General features: G+C 50.2%; 1 protein-coding gene and 1 non-coding gene across 2 annotated transcripts; both read left to right on the top strand.

Annotated features, from left to right (window-relative positions):
• The first annotated feature begins 1,072 nt into the window (after positions 1 to 1,072).
• Ptafr (platelet activating factor receptor) lies at positions 1,073 to 12,671 on the top strand. The gene is made up of 2 exons (XM_042688492.1): positions 1,073 to 1,155; positions 9,998 to 12,671. The coding sequence occupies exon 2, from the start codon at positions 10,044 to 10,046 to the stop codon at positions 11,061 to 11,063; it is 1,020 nt and encodes a 339-aa protein (XP_042544426.1). The 5' UTR covers positions 1,073 to 1,155; positions 9,998 to 10,043; the 3' UTR covers positions 11,064 to 12,671.
• A 4,867-nt stretch (positions 12,672 to 17,538) lies between these two features.
• Trnaa-ugc lies at positions 17,539 to 17,618 on the top strand. Its single transcript has one exon. It is a non-coding gene; the product is annotated as a tRNA-Ala (tRNA).
• The last annotated feature ends 275 nt before the right edge of the window (positions 17,619 to 17,893 follow it).

The raw sequence follows: 17,893 nt of genomic DNA, 5'->3' as shown, positions 1-17,893 counted from the left end.
CCACAGTGCGACTTCTGGTTTTCTGGTGGTTTTAGTGGAGATGAGAGTCTAATAGTCTTTCCTGTCAGGGCAAGCTTTGAACCGCAATCCTCAGATCTCAGCCTCCTGAGTAATTAGGATTACAGGTGTGCGCCACCAGTGCCTGGCCTGGCTCTGCTTTGTCCCTGCCTTGTTGGAGGATTGATGAGACTCAGCTTTCCTTTCTGTGTGGGAAGGGGTTAGATCAGTAAAGCTTGGGGGGCTTTTCCTTAGACAGTATCTACACAGGGCTGCTCAGGAAACGTGGGTTGGTTGGTTGAAACCAAGGCAAGGAGCCCTGGCTTACCTCTTTTCTTCCCTTGTGCACATAGAAGTCCTCATTCAACTCCCCCTCCTCCCACTCGGATCCACCTGTGCTCACCCCTTTGCCTGTTGTCCCGCACTCCTGAACTCACCATTGCCCAAGTCCAGTTCAGACATGGAGAAGCCCCCCGCCTCCTTCCCTGAGCCCCACAGCTCTGATCCCAGGGTTTCTCTGCCCAGATGCCTCTTGCTTCCCCCAGGATGCTCTGCCCAGCCATGCTGATGACCACAGCTGCCTCCTGCCAAGCCGTGGCCGCTCCCTGTCCTCCCCTCCTCCTCTCCCCTCTGTCCCCCCTACCTACAGACACACAAGCCACTGGCTGCCCGCCCCCCACATCCCTCTGGCACCTCTGATCTCTTGGGTTCCTCGTTTCTCTCATGCTGTACCCCCAGTTCCCACCCATCAGGGTTTTTCCCTCCATCTCTCTCCCTGCCCTCTTCTCTCCTTCCTCACTCCCTCCCGCCCTCCTCCCAACACCACTGACTCATCTTGGCCACTCATTACTTCTCTCTGGTGTGGTGTCCATCCTGAGTATACCTTCTGGAACTTTCCAGCTTTCTCTCTCCCTACAGCCACTGCCCACACCCCCTCCCACTTCTCCCCTGCGCAGTTTCCAGAGCTGGGCTCTGCTTGGAGGTTCCTGTAGCACCCGCTGGAGGGGTCCCCCCCCCCCCCCCCCGTCACTGCGTTTCCTCCCCGGGTGACTTGGCAGTGATACAGTTTTCTCACTTCTGCAATTGCCAGACAGAGGCGCGGAAGCTAGGGCTGGGACCCAGGCGTGGAGAGACACCCAGACCCCACTGCTGAGCCAGGTAAGGGGGGGAGGGCCCAGCCATGGCTGGCAAGGGGGAGCTTATACAGATGCCCCCAGGCTGAGTCTCAGCTAGAGGGGGTTTTGGGGGTTTTTTGGTTGGTTGTGGGGCTTGAACTCTGGGCCTAGGCGCTGTCCCTCTGCTCTACCACTTAAGCCACAGCACCACTTCTGGTTTTCTGGTGGTTCCTTGGAGATAAGAGTCTTATAACTTTCGTCCCGGGCTGGCTTTGAACCGTGATCCTCTGATCTCAGCCTTCTGAGTAGCTCGGATGACGGGTGAGCCACTGGTGCCCACTTGTGGTTTTTGTTTTTTATTTATTTTTTTGTCGGTTGGGGCCTGAACTCTGGGCCTGGGCACTGTCCTTCAGCTCTTCAGCTCAAGGCTCTACCACTTGAGCCACAGCGCCACTTCTGGCCTTTTCTGCTTGTGTGGTACTGAGGAATCAAACCCAGGGCCTCATGCATGCAAGGCACTGAGCCACCTTCCCAGCCCCTATGGTTTTGTTTTTAAGGAACTTTCTGGCACCTTTCTTGGGCCCAGTCTCATTGTCAGAAAGACTATCTGGTGACCAAGTTTGCAAGGGAGCCCAGCACCAGGCCAAGGCAGTGCTGGGGACCCGCAGAGGCTACCCGAGAGGCCATAGGAGGATGAGAAGCGACTTCTTAGCTCCCAGGGATTACTGCCATCTGCCCTACTATCTGTGTGATCTTGGGTAAGCTGAGCTCCCTCTCCGTGCAGTTTCCTAAAGGGTTAAATAGGATAATGCTAGCTCTCCAGCAGGACTGTGGGGGAGGTCAAGGGTACTTAAGAACTCACTAGCTGCGGGTCTCCGAGGATGAGGAATGAACCAAGTTATTAGCACAAAGAATGAGGTCCACAACCAGTGTCTCCGTAATGTCTCGAGCTGGGGACACAGCCCAGGCTGCCCTTCACTCTGGCCTTCACTGGCAGGAGGTTAGGTGTGGGGCTGCTGAATTGGAGCCACTGGCCAGGTACTTGCTCACCTGTGAAGAGTGAAGGAGCCAGCATGGCCCCTGCAAGCACCAAGCAGCTCTGACTCGATGCTTTAGCTGTGGCTGCGCTCTATGTGCTGAACGCCTGTGTATGGAAGCTGAGCAAGGTGACTGTCAGAGACGAGATGTCCTTATCTCTGTTAACAGATGGGTGACCCAACAGGGAAAGAAGTCAGTGCTGGAGCCGCTGGCCCTGGGCCCGCAGGACAGAGGTTTTGTTGTTTATTTTGAGACAAGATCTCATTCTGCAGACCAGGTTGGCTTTGAACTTGAAACCCTCCTGCTTTACTTTCCTGTGTGCTGGGCTTACAGGCTTGGCTTACTAGGGTTGTTTTGGTTTTCTCTCTTGCCTATAAGCCTGGGACCTTGGGTAAGTCAGGAGTCTCACGTTTCTCCTTTGTTGACTTGGAATTAAAATACTGACCTAGGGCTGGGAAGGTGGCTCAGTGGTAGAGTGCTTGCCTTGCATGCCTGAGACCCTGGGTTCGATTCCTCAGCACCACATAAGCAAAAAGAAAAAAAGCTAGAAGTGGCGCTGTGGCTCAAGTGGTAGAGTGCTAGCCTTAAGCTGAAGAGCTGAGGGACAGCGCCCAGGCCCAGAGTTCAGGCCCCATGACTGGACCCCCAAAAAAAAATTAAAAAAAAAAAAAAATACTGACCTAGCAGGGTGGTGGTGTCGCATGCCTGTAATCCTAGCTAATCAGGAGGCTGAGATCCCAGTTCAAAGCCAACCTGGGTAGGAAAGTCCATGAGTCTCATCTCCAATGAACCACCAAAAAGCCAGACATGGAGCTATGGCTCAAGTAGTAGAGCACTAGCCTTAAGAAAAAAAGCTCAGGGACAGTGCCCTGGTCCTGAGTTTAAGACCAAGGACTGACACACACAAAAATAAAACAATCCTTGCCTTGTGGGTCTGTAGTGGGAAGTGTTTTGTTCATAGTAAAATGGTGTATCAACACAAGCAGCATGGTACTAATACACAGTAATTCATACCATTTTTTCCTTCCTTCCTTCCTTCCTTCCTTCCTTCTTTCCTTCCTTCCTTCCTTCCTTCCTTCCTTCTTTCCTTCCTTCCTTCCTTCCTTCCTTCCTTCCTTCCTTCCTTCCTTCCTTCCTTCCTTCCTTCCTTCCTTCCTTTCTCATTCCTCTTTCTTCCTTTTCCTTTTTTTGTGTGCCAGTACTGGGGCTTGAGCTCCTGGCCTGGGCACTGTCTTTTAGTGCATTCAAAGCTAGTGCTCTACCACTTGAAGCCACAGCTCTATTTCTGATGTGTTCCGTGAAGGATCTGCAGTCCACGGCATTAACAAAATGTACCCCCAGGTCTGAGTAGTGTTGGGGTGGGAGGGGCCTGATCAGAGGCAGGGGTATCATCAGTTAGTTCTGAGACCTCTCCCACCACTGGCTCTATTGGAGAGGAGGCTGTTCTTATTTTTGGGGGGGCAAGACACTTTCCTTTTCTGTACTGGGAACCCCCTAGTGAGTGGAGAAGTGGACCCAGGAAAGGCAAGAGCTAAGGTGGCCTCGGAACGCTTCTGGGGATGGGCGTGGAGCCAGGGCTGGAGGGCAATGCTGGTCCCTGCATACCGGCCTCTCCTATCAGCCTCTCTTGAGTCAATGTCCTCAGCAGCTTGATGAGAGCGGAGAAGCCTCTGTTTCTACATGCACACACACACACACACACACACACACACACACACACAATGTGTGTGGGTGTCACTCCCCCCCCCCCCCCAGGCAGTGTCACAGGCAAAGACAGCTGAGAAGGATGGGGAACTACAGCCAGGTGCACGCACACGTGTGTGTGTGTGTGTGTGCGTGTGTGTGTGTGTGTGTGAGAGAGAGAGAGAGAGAGAGAGTAAGGCAGAATACCTGGGGAAAGAGCATCCTCACTCCCTTAGTTCGATAGCAGAGGGCCCCTCAATGCCTAAGTGTTAGATTGAATTCACTTGGCTCATGTGGGAAGAATGTAAAAGAAATTGTGCCAGTCTCTCTCTTTCTCTTTCTCTTTCTTTCTCTCTGTCTCTCTGTCTCTCTCTCTTTTTCTACCTAGGTGCTGTCCCTTAGCTTTTCTCTTCAAGCCTGGTACAACTTGAGCCACAGCTCTACCTCAGAGTTCTTCCGGTTGTTGGAGCCAGGGTCTCATGGCTTTGTCTATAAGGGCTCGTAGTTTCCAGCCTCATTCCTTAGCTCTGCAGCCTCTAGCCAGGCTTCTCGTGTGAGCCACAGTGCCTCTTGAGGAGCATTTTCTGGGGGCTGTGGGGAGGATGGCTTCACTGTCACCAGTGTGACCCCTGACTTTTTTTTTTTTGGTCTGGTCGTAGGGCCTGAACTCTGGGCATGGGCACTGTCTCTCAGCTCTTCAGCTCAAGGCTAGCGCTCTACTACTTGCCACAGCGCCACTTCCGGCTTTTTTTCTTTTTGCTTATGTGGTGCTGAGGACTCGAACCCAGGGCCTCATGCATATAAGGCAAGTACTCTACCACTGAGCCACCTTCCCAGCCCATCAGTGAGACTGTTATCTCCAATGAACCAGCAAGAAACTTGAAATAGAGGGTGGCTCAAGAGGAGAAGTGCCAGCCTTAAGGGATAAAGCTAAAGGAGAGTTCAAGGCCCTGAGTTCAAGTCTCAGTATTGACAAGAAACCTCTACCAGCACTCTGAAAGATGTGACCATGTCCAAATTAGAGATGAAAAAAGGGTAGCACCTTGATTCCTAGGAAGTTCCTCCCCTTCCGGTGACAGCTTGAGGCAACAGCCATATCCCACGCCCTCAGGATCCAGTCCAACGCCCCAGGCTGCTGGGGACCAAGGTCCATTAATAACTGGCGCATGGACTGGGAAGGGGGTGCAGTGGCAGAGCGCTTGCCTTGCATGCATGAGGCCCTGATAAGCAAAAAGAAAAAAAGCCGGAAGTGGTGCTGTGGCTCAAGTGGTAGAGCGCTAGCTTGAGCTGAAGAGCTGAGGGACAGCGCCCAGGCCCAGAGTTCAGGCCCACTACCGGACCCCCCCCCCCAAAAAAAAAAAAAAAAAAAAAAAAGAACTGGAGTTCAGCTGGGAGCCGGTGGCTCACACCTGTAATTCTAGCTCCTCAGGAGGCTGAGATCTGAGGATCGAGGTTCAAAGCCAGCCTGGGCAGGAAAGTCTGTGAGACTTATCTCCAATTAACCACTAGAAAACTGGAAGTGGTGCTGTGGCTCAAGCGGTAGAGGACTAGCCTTGAGCTGAAGAGCTGAGGGACAGCGCCCAGGCCCAGAGTTCAAGTCCCACAACCGACAAAAAAAAAAAAGCAAGAACTGGAGCTCACCTGCTCCATTCATCAGCCACCACATGCAATATCCCATCTGTTCCTACAACTGCCTTGTTATTTGTGATGGGATTAGGAGAAGATCTGGCAATGCCACTTGTGGGGAAGGTTTTGTTGTCACTGCTTTCCAGATAAGGGAAAGGAGTCGGGTGAGCCAAGGAACAGGCAGCTTGAAAGAAGCAGAGCTGGGGCCAGAGCCAAGGGTACTGGCTCCAGGGCCAGTGTCTGAGGTCCTATGTCCTCCCCTGGGCCAGGCCCTGGGCTGCCTTCCAGGGCACCGGCAGGACCCAGGGCTCCCAAGTAGGGAAGAAGTCCATGCAGTTCCTGGTAGAGCAGAGGCCCGTGCCAGTGCCGGGGCAGGGAGGCCCTGAGAAGCAGGTGCTCCTCACTCCTCCCCTGCCCAGGCCCAACCACAGGGGATGCCTCGGGTCCATCAGTATAATATACATATCAGGGGGCAAGGTAGAGTTCCCAGTAATGAGGAAAACTGGGGAGCTCTTGTCTCAAGCCAACCTCATTTCTGGGGGCACTAGAGTCTCCCCAAAGGTTTCCATTCACGCATCAATGAATATGACCAGCATGGTGATGGATTCTGTACTGGCAACTGTGGGTGACCTTGCAGAATTCCCCCAAGGACAGGTTACCAGCTCCCTTTGTTTGTCCATCAGTTCCTCTCCCATCTGGGAGAAATAGTAACGAACCTAGTATATGATGGATTGTGGAGGGGTGGGGGTGGTGCCCGCATGCCAGTACTAGGACTTGAACTAAGGGCTTCATATTCTTGATTAGCTTTTTCGATCAAGGCTAGTACTCTGTCACTTGAGCCACAGCTCCACTTCTAGCTTTCTGTTGTTTAGTTGGAGTTGTTTCTTGGATTTATCTGCCTGGGCTTGCTTTAAACTGCAATCCTCAGATCTCCTCCTGAGAGTAGCTAGGATTACAGGCATGAGCCACAGGTGCCTGGCAGGATGAGGGATCTCAAGAGTGTGTGGCACAAGTGGGAAACGACAAGCGTCAAAATAGGAGATAAAAATGAACTACACGGGCTGGGAAGGTGGCTCAGTGGTAGAGCGCTTGCCTTGCATGCATGAGGCCCTGGGTTCGATTCCTTAGCACCACATAAGCAAAAAGAAAAAAGCCGGAAGTGGCGCTGTGACTCAAGTGGTAGAGCGCTAGTCTTGAGCTGTAGAGCTGAAGGACAGCGCCCAGGCTCAGAGTTCAGACTCCACGACCGGACCAAAAAAAAAAAAAAAAAAAATGAACTACACAACTTATAGATGTGGATAGGAGGGAAAAACTGGGAGAAAGCAAGGGAAGGGGTTGACATTGTCCACAAAGAAATGTACTCTTTACCTGACTTACGTAACTGAAACCCCTCTGTACATCACCTTTATAATAACATTTTTTTTAAAGAATAGGAGATAACATTTATTGATCAGCTACTGCATGCCAAGTTCTTTAGAGGTTTATCTGTCTCAGGTCTATCCTGTGAGGTCAGTGATGATACTTTTCCCATTATATTTATAGGTGAGGAAAATGGGCTAGCTCTCAGGACTCCAGCTCTCAGTTGCTGGGTGAGGCTAATTTATCTACTCAGGGTACATTTCTTCTGTATTTGCTGTGAAGGAAGTCCTGTAATGGGCATTAGTGATTTGCTGATACCTTGTCTCGGGGGAGTCCTCTCCAGGAGGGGAGAAGTGGGCTGGGGGTGTAGCTCAGAGGTAAATTGCTGGCAGGTTTTTTTGTCTTTTGTTTGCCAGTCCTGGGCCTTGAACTCTGGGCCTGGGCGCTGTCCCTGGCTTCGATGCTGGGTGAGGTATTGTGCTATGGGCACCTGGGTGGCACCCCTGATTTTCCCCGGGGGAGAGGAGTAATATTAACAGTAGCCAATACTCACTGAACTCTCACTATAGACCAGGCATATTTTGTGGTTTGTTTTTGTGTTTTTGAGATAAAGTCTTGCCCAGGCTGGCTTTGAACTTACCATCCTTGTGTCTCGACCTCTTGAGTGCTCGGATTCCAGGCCTGAGCTAGTCTTGGACTGCAGGAAGAGGTGCTCATGTGGCCCTGTGTGCGTTCTACTCACCCCCAACTGCTGGCCCAGGCTCTGAGGGTTTGTGGGATTGGCAAGGTGCTGCTGGGTGGACACGTGGCTGAACTTGCATGTAGGTCTGACTTATAGCTTATAAATCTTTAGACATTCCTACTTTTGATTTCAGCTGTCCCCACAAATGTCAGGGGATGGCCCGCTGATGAACCCAACTTCCCTATCCAGTCTCCATGCTTTCTCCTGTTACTGGCTCTCCAACCTGTGGCCCCGCCCACCAAGCCATGACCACGCCCCTCCAGCCAGTGGTCCCTCCCCCTACTGGCCAGCGTTCTCCCTCCAGCCTCCCGCAGGGGTTGGGGACAGTTCTCAAGGGAGATGGGACTGAACATTCCCTCCATAGGACAGTGGTGGGAGCTCAGAGGGCAGAAGACTCTAATTCTATGAATATCTATGGCCCTGCCTCACCCCCAGCCAAGGGCTGGGCCTGGGCCAGCTCCCCGGCTTTGATCCATCTGGGAACTGTGCCCATCCGAGCAGCCTCCTCCTCCCTTCAAATACTCATCCTCTCCTGACTTTTGAAAGCTTTGTTGGCAGTGGCCAGAGGCAGAGTCTGGAGCTGGTGGGAGAGGCAGCTCAGGATCCGTGCTACTCATAATACAGTCCTCTGGCTCCAAACAACAGGGGTCATGGGGGTAAGAAGGACCGGCCTCATCTTTGGGACCATTGTTAGGACCGTAGGGTTTTACAAATGAAGAAACAGGATTCAGAGAAGTGAAGTGAACTTGCTCAATGTCACACAGGAAATAAATGATCCAGTTCTGAACCCAGGTCTTTGTGACTTCAGAAGCCTCCTTGCTCTTCCCACCCATTCTACCCTCGGGTGCCTTTTCCAGATATATAGGCACCCTTCCTCCATGCCAGGCTTCTGGGAATGGTTGTCAGGGACTTAGCCATTTTTGAATTTGTTCCCTAGTGCCTGACCCTGGAAATTAAGAGATGAAAAACATCCACTCTCTGCTCTCAAGAAGCTCTTAGCTAGTTGGGCACCAGTGGCTCACGCCTGTAATCCTGGCTACTCAGGAAGCTGAGATCTGAGGCTCAACAGTCCAAAGCCAGCCCAGGCAGGAAAGGCCATGAGACTCTTATCTCCAATAAACCACCAGAAAACCAGAAGAGGTGCTGTAGCCCAAGTGGTAGGGCACTAACCTTGAGCTGAAGAGCTCAGGGACAGCTCCCAAGCCTAGAGTTCAAGCCCCACGACTGACAAAAATTAAAATTAAAAAAGGAGTCTCAAGGACTTTTCTGCCTGGGAAGGCTTTAAACTGTGATCCTCAGATCTCAGGCTCTTGAGTAGCTAGGGTTAAAGGCGTGAGCCACCTGCACCCAGACCCCAAAGGCCAACTCTTTACCATGGTCTAGGAACCATCTAGGGCCGGTTCTGCAGGTATGACAAGCTTATCCCTATATGAGAACATAATGCACTATTTCCACTACAGGACTTTTGTGCATCATATCTTTTACCTGGAATACCCTTCCTCTAAATCTCCATCCTCATTCTTTTTAGATTTTTTAGCCTGGGAGATACAGGTGTGCAGATCTCTAAAGTTAATACAATTTGAGGGCCTGACTTCAAAGAGAAGACACAAGTCACAAATATAACAGTAGATGTAGGCCCTAGGAGGAGGTAGAGACTTAAGCATCATTGACTTTATGGTAGAGCTGTTTCTGGTTTCATTTGTTACTTCCTCTGAGAAGCCCCTTGCCCAGTTTGATTGTGCCCTATTCAGATTTCACTGTGATTATTTTAAATTTTCATATATTAAATTGATCACAATTTGAAATGGTCTTTTTTCTATTATTGTTATTGTTGTTGTTGTTGTTATTATTATTATTGAAACTGAGGATCAAACCTAGAGCCTGGTGCATCCTAGGCATTTACCACTGAATTATACTATCATTTCTCTCATTATTATTAATATTATTATTTTATGCTGGTATTGGGGTTTGAATTAAGGGCACAGTCCCTTAATTTTTTCCATTCTAGACCAGTACTCTACCTCTTGAGTCACAGCTTCACTTCTGGCTTTTTGCTGGTTAATTGGAGATAAGAGTTTCTTGGACTTGGGCTGGGAAGGTGGCTCAGTGGTAAGAGTGCTTGCCTTGCATGCATGAGGCCCTGGGTTCGATTCCTTAGCACCACATAAGCAGAAAAAGCCAGAAGTGGTGCTGTGGCTCAAGTGGTAGAGTGCTAGCCTTGAGCTGAAGAGCTGAGGGACAGCGCCCAGGCCCAAAGGTCAGACCCCACGACTGGCAAAAAAAAAAAAGAGTTTCTTGGACTTGCCTGCCTCAGCTGGCTTCGAACTGCAATTTTCCGATCTCAGCCTCCTGAGTAGCTAGAATTACAGGCATGAGTCACCTGCGCCCGGCTCTCTCTTGGCTTCTTATTTACCACAATCTATGTGTGATCTTCTAGGCACAGCCAGGGTGCTATGACCCACTGACCCTTCCAGCCCAGAGCAATGGAGCTAAATGACTCCTCCCGGGTGGATTCCGAGTTCCGATACACTCTCTTCCCCATCGTTTATGGCGTCATCTTTGTGCTGGGGGTGATCGCCAATGGCTACGTGCTCTGGGTCTTTGCTCGCCTCTACCCTTCTAAGAAACTAAATGAGATCAAGATCTTCATGGTGAACCTCACGGTCGCCGACCTGCTCTTCTTGATCACCCTGCCACTGTGGATCATCTACTATCACCACAAAGGAAACTGGATTCTACCCAAATTCCTGTGCAATGTGGCCGGCTGCTTCTTCTTTATCAATACCTACTGCTCCGTGGCCTTCTTGGGCGTGATCACCTATAATCGTTTCCAGGCGGTGACCCATCCCATCAAGACAGCTCAGGCCACCACTCGTAAACGGGGCATCTCTTTGTCCCTGGTCATCTGGGTGGCCATCCTGGCTGCTGCCTCCTACTACCTTGTCCAGGATGAGACCAACTCAGTACCCAATAAGGCCGGCACAGAAAACCTCACCCGCTGCTTTGAGCACTATGAGAAGGGCAACGTGTCAGTCCTGGTGATCCACATCTTCATCGTTTTCGCTTTCTTCCTGGTCTTCCTCATCATCCTGTCCTGCAATGTGGTGATCATCCGCACGCTGCTGGCGCAGCCCGTACAGCAGCACCGGACTGCGGAAGTCAAGCGCCGCGCGCTCTGGATGGTCTGCACTGTCTTGGGGGTCTTTATTATCTGCTTTGTGCCACACCACATGGTACAGCTGCCCTGGACCCTGGCTGAATTGGGCTACTACACCAGTTTCCATCAGGCCATTAATGACGCCCATCAGGTTACCCTCTGCCTTCTTAGCACAAATTGTGTCTTAGACCCCATCATCTACTGCTTCCTCACCAAGAAGTTTCGCAAACACCTCAGCGAAAAGTTGTACAGCATACGCAGCAGCCGCAAATGCTCCCGGGTCACCACGGACACCGACGTGGTCATGAGTCTCCACCAGATGCCTGTTCCTCCCCTCAAAAATTAGTTCCTGATGGTTGGGGTCAGGCCCGGAGTCTTCTCTCCCATGGATGTCACTGACTGGGCCAGGGGGAAGAGAGGGGGTCTGCGGTGATCGCTTCTTCCCTGACTCTAGTGGCCCAGGCTGGTGGTTCGGGCAGGGCTGATGGCTGTACCAGACTGCTGGAAAGGTCTAGAAGTAGGAGGTACTCCTTCACTGGGCACCTACTTTGCTAAAGCTGAGCCTGGTGGAGCTGCTGGCAGGAGAAGGAGCAGCAGAGCTGGGGCCTGACTCAGTTCTCCCCACTGGATCATAGCCTAAGCCTTTGGTAATGACTTCCGAGTGCTCTAGGTGGAGATGCTGGGTAGGGAGCGGAACTCTGCTGCCTTGGCTCATGGAAGGATCTGGAGGCAGCAGTTGGGTCTAGAACAGACCACGTGTTTCCACCCGTAGACACAAGGTGATGGTGACAATTGTCAGGGAGGTGGCTTGGTGGGATCTTTAGGTCACCCTGCAAGCTGTCTGGGAGGTAGACAGACAGACTGACCATAGGGATGGGAACTTGGCCTTCGAGGAAACTGTTGGTCTGCACAGGCCTCACCCCTGGCCTGGGACAGCTCTGAGGGAGCTGAGGGCAGCTCCCCGCTGCTAGGGGGCCAAAGGGGTACAAAGTAGATTTTAGGTTTGTCTAGGCCAAGACGTCTCCCTGGTAATAGGCCCTGGGCTGGATGTGCCTCCTGGAGACTGCTCCGTCTTTGGGAGACCCTCCTAACCCAGCGTCTAGGATGCAGGGGGATAGGTAGATACACAGCCCCAAAGTGGAAAGTGTTAGTTCCCCTTTAGGGTCCCTAGACACCTGTTTGTGACGTTTTATTTTTATTATTTTTTTAGTTCTGGGATTTGAACTCAGGGCCTTGCTCTAGGCAAGCACTCTATCACTTGAGCCATTGTCCAGCCCGTTTTGATTTAGTTGTTTAGCAGATAAGATCTCACACTTTCTAAGTTTGGCCTTAGATGGTCGGCCTCCTACCTATGCCTCCCACAGGACTAAGGTTAGTCTCTCTGTCTCTCCTGTAGCTGTTATTACAGATGCTTACCACCGAGGCTAGCTTGTTTATTGAGATGAGGTCTCATTAACTTTTTTAGGGGTCTTGAACTACAATCCTTCTGCTCTTTGCTTCCTGAATGGCTGGGATTACAGATGTGAGCCACCATGCCAGGCCCCACATACTTGAGATTGTTGGCAATTATTTTCAAATGAGATTCCTCTCTTGTTCTAAGACTAAAAGGCCCTACAGGCTTTTCCTCAGGGGCTGAGAGGTCTCTTCTCTAGCATTCAGATCCCCATACTCCTGAGAAATCTTCTCCTTTGCAACCAGTGTCCCCCGTGAATTTGGGAAATGCTTTTCCTGTATGCCAGACTAGCCAATGGCTTTAGTGTCACACAGACCTAAATTGAAGTCTTTGTCATTTTGTGTTCAGGGCCTGGACATTCAATTCTCTACCTCTTAGCGTTGTTAATTGTGAGGTAAAACCTATCGCCTGGGGTTATGAGCAGCAGATGTCCAGGGGTTGGGGTGACTGCTCATTCCAGGTCCTCCCTCCCCTCCCCCCCTCCCTCCCTTCCTCCTTCTCTCTCTCTCTCTCTCTCTCTGTGGGTCATGAGGTTTGAACTCTGGGCCTGGGCTCTGCCCCTCAGCTCAAGCCAAGCGCTCTACCACTTGAGTCATAGTGCCACTTCTGCTTTTCTGGTGGTTTATTGGAGATAAGAGTCTTACTTTCCTGCCTGGGCTGGCTTTGAACTGCAATCCTCAGATCTCAGCCTCCTGAGTAGCTAGGCTTACAGGCGTGAGCCACTGATGCCCGGCGATCCTCCCTATTTCTAAGAACTTAGCTCCTCAACCATCTGAGAAGAGCAAAAGAGAGGGACATCTAGGGTTAAGGGGCTTATTAGTGATGTGCAGACACATCCCCAAAGACACAAATTATGTGAATGTGTCCACCTATGTGTCAGTCTGTGCGTAGGGGTGGCTACCTGCAAGAATGTAGTAGAAGCCCGGGCACTGGGTTGCTCATGCCTGTAATCCTAGCTACTCAGGAGGCTGAGATAGCATTGTGATTCAAAGCCAGCTAGGGCAGGCAAGTGTGTGAGACTCTGATCTTCAGTTAACCATCAAAAAATGCCAGAAGTGGAGCTGTGGCTCAAGTGATAGATCACTACCCTCGAGCACAAAAGCTTAGGGACAGTGCCCAGACCCCGAGTTCCAGCCCCAGGACTGGCACGCGCGTACGCGCATGTGCACACACACACACACACACACACACACACACACACACACACACACACACACACACACACACACACACACACACACACACACAAATGTAGGGGAGAAAATGACCCTGCTCGGAGAGAGGGTATGCAGAGCAAAGTGAAACAAATCCATGGGGGCTGCAGGGAAGAAGGCCCCAGGCTTTGGGGCCGGCTGGCTTTCCTGTAGTCTTCCCAGGGTCCTGGGAGAGGCCCTGATCAAGACGCCATCTCTTCTCTTCCTAAGCTGATTCGAATGGCTAGGTATTACTTGCAACCTAAAAAAAAAAAAAAGCTGTATTTGTCTGACGCACAGCATTCATGAAGGTTGGTCATTTGCAGATCCCTTGTCATTTTTACAGTATCCGTGTATTGTGTATGTTGACTTAATAAATATTTTTTTAATTGAGTCTATTCAAAGATTTATATTTAGCCAAAAGGAAAACTTTAAAATGAAAACAAATACCACCGACCACAAGTAGAATGTAAGTATAAGCATGAAAGCATCTCTGTTAAAAATGCCTTGCGGGCTTGAGAAGGTGGCTCAGTGGTAGAGTGCTTGCCTTGCAACATGAGGCCCTGGGTTCGATTCCTCAGCACCACATAAGCAGAAAAAGCTGGGAGTGGTGCTGTAGCTCAAGTGTAGAGCACTCGCCTTGAACTGAAGAGCTGAGAGATAGCGCCCAGGCCCAGAGTTCAAGCCCCATTACTGACAAAATAAATAAATTTACAAAAATGCTTCACTACCACCAAAACAAATCCCTCCCGCCCCCCGCAGCTTTGAACTTTTTAGGCTGGAGGTGTAGCTCAAGCAATAGAGCCCCTGCCTAGCAAGTGAGAAGCCCTGAGTTCAAATCCCATATAGTGAAAAACAAAAACAAAACCTTCTTCCCTATGTGTTCTGTCTGAAGTTACCTCATCTGCTCCAGGGCCCTGCATAGATCACCTCCGGTCATCCTGTTATCATGAGTGTAATGTGCCAATGTCTGCATCTAGTAAGTGCTCAATAAACACTGACAGCCAGGCACCCATGATTGTAATCCTAGCTACATAGGAGGTTGAGACCTGAGGATTGCAGTTTGAAGTCAACCTGGGGAAGGAAAGTCCATGAGGCTCTTCTGTCCAAGTAACCAGCAAAAAGCCAGAAGTGTAGGTATGGCTTAAGTAGTAGAGTACCAGCCTTGAGTGAAAAAGCTAAGAGAGTGTGCCTAGGCCCTGAATTCAAGCCTCAGTACCAGTATGGGCAAATGCACACATACACACATACAGATATGCACAGAGTTGAGTCAGGAAAATCCTTTACCCACATGGGATTTTGGTGCATGTGGCTGTTGGGAGGTAAGGTGACCCAGTGAGCTAAGAATAAGTATCCTTTTTTTTCTTTTTCTTTTTGTCAGTCATGGGCTTGAACTCAAGGCCTGGGTGTTGTCCCTGAGCTTTTTTTGTGCTCAAGGTTATTTCTCTACCACTTTGAACCATAGTTCCACTTCCAGTTTTCTGGGGGTTAACGGGAGATAGGCTTTTCCTGCCTGGGCTGACTTCAAACTGCAGTCCTCAGATCTCAGCCTTCTAAGTAGGTAGGATTGCTGGTACAAGCCACTGGCACCCAGATATCAGTGTCCTTTTAGCCCACAGATGTTTGCTGGTCTGCCACATACTCCAGGGTCAAGTCAGGGAACTGAGGCCCTACCCCATGAATAGCCAAGGGCCCATGTGTGAAATTACAAGAAGTGGTTCTGTTTGCTGTGCGCTGTGCACAGGGCCTGCCTGGTTCCACTGTGAGCATCTGTTTCCCCTTTGTCGGCCACGTGGGGAGTGTTCACACCACAGGAATGAGCAAATGCTACAAACTGGGGATATTATCCTTTGACTCTCAGTTCTGCCTCTGTGTGATGCTGGGCAATCACTTCATGTTCTGAGACTCGGTTTCCTTATTTGTAAAATGAGCATAATCCTGTCTGTTCCTTTGATACTTAAGATAGGCATTCTTTTTTCATTTTATTTATGTATTTGTGTATGTATTAATTTATTTTGTCGGTCGTGGGGCTTGAACTCTGGGCCTGGGTGCTGTCCCTCAGCTCTTCAGCTCAAGGCTAGCACTCTACCACTTGAGCCAACAGTGCCATTTCCAGTTTTCTGAGTGGTTTATTGGAAGTGAGAGTCTCACAGACTTTTCCTGCCTGGGCTGGCTTTGAACTGTGATCCTCAGATCTCAGCCTCCTGAGTAGCTAAGGTTATAGGCGTGAGCCACCAGTGCCCGGCTCCTGTTTTTGTTGTTGTTTCTATGCTGGTACTAGGGCTTGAACTCAGGGCCTTGCTCTCTCACTGGGCTTTTTCCCTCAAGGCTGAAGCTCTACTACTTGAGCTATACCTCCACTTCCAGATTTGTGGTAGTTCACTGGGGATAGGAGTTTCACAAACTTGGGGCTGGGAAGGTGGCTCAGTGGTAGAGTGCTTGACTCACCTGCATGAGGCCCTGGGTTCAATTCCTCAGCACCACATAAGCAGAAAATGCCGGAAGTGGTGCTGTGGCTCAAGTGGTAGAGCGCTAGCCTTGAGCTGAAGAGCTGAAGGACAGCCCCCAAACCTTGAGTTCAGACCCCATGATCAACAACAACAAAAAAACGTTTCACAAACTTTCCTGCCCTGGCTAGCTCCTAATTTGGATCGTTAGACCTCAGCCTCCTGAGTTTCTAAGATTATAGATGTGAGCCACCATGTCCAGCTGTGGTGGCTTCTTGAGTCTGGGCTCCCAGAGAAACATCCTTGAGATGGTGACTTTGTCATTGGAGAGTGATGGAGGACACAGGATTTCGTGTCTGCAGTCCTGCATCTCACAGAAGATCAGTACTGCCTTCCAAGTCCCTGAGCAGGAGCGACTGTCCTGTTCGGTTTACTTTTCCTGTAGCTCAATTTGAGGGATCCCTTGGTGGGGACCATCTGGTTTTCATCTGGTGTTGGCAGTCTGTGAATTCCCCTCCATTAGCAAGGTAAGCCAGGCACTGTCTCAGGACCCATTGCTGCTTTTATCCTGCTTTGTTTGTTTCTTTGTAAATTCCCAGGTCTCACCAAAGTCCTTGTCATTTCTCCTTTCTTCCACTCTTTCCATTCTCAGAATCTGGTCACTTTTGTAACGCTGGATTCTTCTCATTTACCCAGCAAGCCTCCATCCATCTGCCATTTTACTCCTCTCATTGGGCATGGTTTTGCTGAAATGCTTCTGATAAATCCATGGGCTGGGTGGTCCTGATATAGTTTGGTAAGTTCACAGATAATAGTCCTTTATTTGCAGAAATAGATAATGTATCTGTCTACTTCATGGTTTGAGCTGGACAGTGTCAATCTGCCTTGGCATTTGCACTCAGAATGGAGCAAACAAATGATCTGGAAAGTGGAATCACTCAGGGAAGACACAGCCTGAAAGCTGTCACTCTTCACAATATGGTGCAACTTGGGGCAGGGCACAGTCTGATCTCCACAATGCAGCATGGCCATACATGGAAGAAACAGGGGGACCAGTGTCCTAAGGGTGTCTTCAGTAGTACTAACAAGAGCATCAGGATTAGATGTGGAAAACCAAAAGCATGGTCAAGAGGCCTGGCTGATCATTTCTTCAGGTCTGGGTCTAGAGCAATTTGACTCTCATCCTGAAATGAGTGCAGCCTCTAGTGCATCTTTTCTCTCTAATACATTAGGGGTCTGGGTTAAATTACAACCGCAGTACAATTTAACCCTCTTTGAAATAGGTACTGTTGGAACTGGGAAGGTGGCTTAATGGTAGAGTGCTTGCCTGGCACGCATGAAGCCCTAGGTTCAGTTTCTCAGCACCACATAAAACAGAAAAAGCTGGAAGTGACGCTGTGGCTCAAGTGCTAGAGTGCTAGCCTTGAGCACAGAGAGGCTCAGGGACAGTGCCCAGGCCCTGTGTTCAAGCCTTAGGATTAGCTAAACAAACAAACAAATAAATAAAACAGGTACTGTTCTCTCTTAGGATCTTCTTTTGTTTACTTGACAATTTTGCTCATTGTTGTTTAAATGATTTTTTTTTTTTTTGGTCGGTCATGGGGCTTGAACTCTGGGCTGGGCGCTGTCCCTCAGCTCTTCAGCTCAAGGGGAGCGCTCTACCATTTGAGCCTCAGTGCCACTTCCGGTATTGTGGTGGTTTATTGGAGATAAGAGTCTCATGGCCGGGCTGGTAAGGTGGCTCAGTGGTAGAGCGCTTGCCTTGCATGCATGAGGCCCTGGGTTCGATCCTCAGTACCACATAAGCAGAAAAGAAAAGCCGGAAGTGGCGCTGTGGCTCAAGTGGTAGAGCACTAGCCTTGAGCTGAAGAGCTGAGGGACAGCGCCCAGGCCCAGAGTTCAGGCCCACGACTGGACCCAAAAAAAAAAAAGAGTCTCATGGCCTTTCCTGCCCGGGCTGGCTTTGAACCGCCATTCTCAGATCTCAGCCTCCTGAATAGCTAGGATTACAGGCATGAGCTTCATGCATGCTAGGCAAGCACTCTACCATTAAGCCACCTTCCCATTTCCAACAGTACCTATT

Source organism: Dipodomys spectabilis, unplaced genomic scaffold, assembly GCF_019054845.1.
Source record: "Dipodomys spectabilis isolate Male_0828 unplaced genomic scaffold, ASM1905484v1 ptg000118l, whole genome shotgun sequence".
NCBI classification, from domain to species: domain Eukaryota; kingdom Metazoa; phylum Chordata; class Mammalia; order Rodentia; family Heteromyidae; genus Dipodomys; species Dipodomys spectabilis.
The sequence above is the reverse complement of the archived record's forward strand: the minus strand, read 5'-3'. Positions and strand labels throughout refer to the sequence as shown.

Coding starts and splice junctions, on each gene's coding strand:
- Ptafr (XM_042688492.1), top strand. CDS start 10,044: ATGGAGCTAAATGACTCCTCCCGGGTGGATTCCGAGTTCCGATACACT.